This window comes from Rhinopithecus bieti, unplaced genomic scaffold, assembly GCF_001698545.2.
Source record: "Rhinopithecus bieti isolate Rb0 unplaced genomic scaffold, ASM169854v2 scaffold_32740, whole genome shotgun sequence".
NCBI lineage: Eukaryota > Metazoa > Chordata > Mammalia > Primates > Cercopithecidae > Rhinopithecus > Rhinopithecus bieti.
Window position 1 is genome coordinate 258,061 of NW_016814617.1, and position 1,733 is coordinate 259,793.

General features: G+C 63.5%; 1 protein-coding gene across 1 annotated transcript in view; it reads left to right on the top strand.

The window, feature by feature from the left end:
• The first annotated feature begins 871 nt into the window (after positions 1–871).
• Positions 872–1,733, top strand: part of AK3 (adenylate kinase 3) — a 32,010-nt gene continuing 31,148 nt past the window's right edge. The window contains exon 1 of the mRNA XM_017851489.1: positions 872–1,250. Coding sequence (XP_017706978.1) covers positions 1,100–1,250 — 151 coding nt within the window. The 5' untranslated portion in view covers positions 872–1,099. The remainder of the gene's footprint in view (positions 1,251–1,733) is intronic.

Below are 1,733 nucleotides of genomic sequence, written 5' to 3' on the forward strand. Positions count from 1 at the left end.
TGCCAAACCTCCAGTTTGGGGCCTTCCCCTAAAACTGGACATAGGAAGGGCCTATGTCTCTCTCTTCACATTCTAATTAAGTACTCAGCACAAATGCCATCTCTTCAAAGCTTTTCCGACCGCCTATCTACAACAGCCTGCCTGCACAGTTTCACATACTCTTTTATGCTATTTATAAAAGAATCTCACTCATTGAAACTTGGATTTCCTCTCCTGTAAAATGAGGTAGGCCCTCTCGGCTCAAGGTCACTCCCTCTGGTTCTACACAGAGAGGGAGTGGGAAGAGAGGGCCCTCGGCAGCAGAGGAAGAGGAGGAAGGAGGGAGGGGCAAAGGCGGGGGTGGGTGCAGAAGCGGGGGGTCTGGCGGTCCAAGGGAGTAGAGGGGAGGGGGGACTCGAGTGGGCGCCAGGTGGAGCGGGGACAAGGGTTGTCAAGGGAGCACGGAAGGGGGGGCGGTGTGTCCCGCAGGGACTGGGTAGGGCAGCGCCTGCTATGTACTAGGGGCCAGGACTACGAAAGGGTTGTTGGAGGGGTGGGTGCGGGTGGATTCCGAAAGCAAGAGGCTCCGAGGGGCGACTACAGGTGGCGGGGGGCAGGGGGCGCGCAGGAGTTGCCAAGCTCGGACAGAGGGGAGCGCGGTCTATCCGGCTGGGACTGGGCCGGACAGGGCGCGGGGTTCGGGAGTCGCGGAGAGGCGCGGAGGTAGATCTGAGCTGAGTGGAGGGCGCGTGGAGGTGGGTGCAGAGGGGCGCCGAAGAGACCTGGGCCCAGCGGCCGGTGGAGAGGGGCCGCGGAGAGGCGCAGGTGGCAGCTGGGCGGCAGAGCGAGCGCAGAGGCGGCGCGGCTTGCGCGGCTGGGCGGGGCCAGGCGCCGGGGACTGGGTGCGCCGGGGTAGCCGAGAGGCGGGAGCAGCCGCGGGGTCCGGTCGCTGTCTGGGCTGCCCCAGTGGCTGTCGGCTCACTTCCGGGAACGCCTGGGAACCGCAGTAACCGCCTGATAGCGGCGCTGCCAGCTGGCCGGCGCGGGCTGCGGAGCGGGTGAGCGCGCAGTCCAGGCCAAAGCCCTGGTACCCGCGCGGCGCGGGCCTCGGTCTGCGGCCATGGGGGCGTCCGCGCGGCTGCTGCGAGCGGTGATCATGGGAGCCCCGGGCTCGGGCAAGGGCACCGTGTCATCGCGCATCACCACACACTTCCAGCTGAAGCACCTCTCCAGCGGGGACCTGCTCCGGGACAACATGCTGCGGGGCACAGGTGGGAGCTGTGGGCCCAGGGCCGGCCGTGCGCTGTCACCCAGGTCGGACTTTGCGTGCGCGGGGGCCGAAGCTGGGCACGCGGGTCCCTGGCTGCGGGCGCGGCATTTCCCTCCCGCCGCCCGGGACAGAGACCTCTGGCTGCTGAGCGACTGCGCCCCGAAACCTCCGGCCTCCGTGGGCCGCTTCGGGCGGGTTATGGGAGGGTGGAGCGGGGGAAGGTACTGGAAAGTTAGGTCAAGCTCGAAGTTCAGAGGTGAAAGGAAACCACCGGACTTGGTTTCAGAGGCACTAGTCTTCCCAGTGGCAACCACTCTTGGGGGTCCATCGAGCTGAGCTGCAGCTTATTCAACGTGCTGGTGCATTTAGAAGACTGCCATTAGCCCTGCTAGAGTTTGCTTGTTTTGTTCTCTTCTCTTCTTTCTTTCTTTCTTTCTTGTTTTTTTTTTTTTTTTTTTTTTTTTTTTTTTTTTTTCCCGGCTTT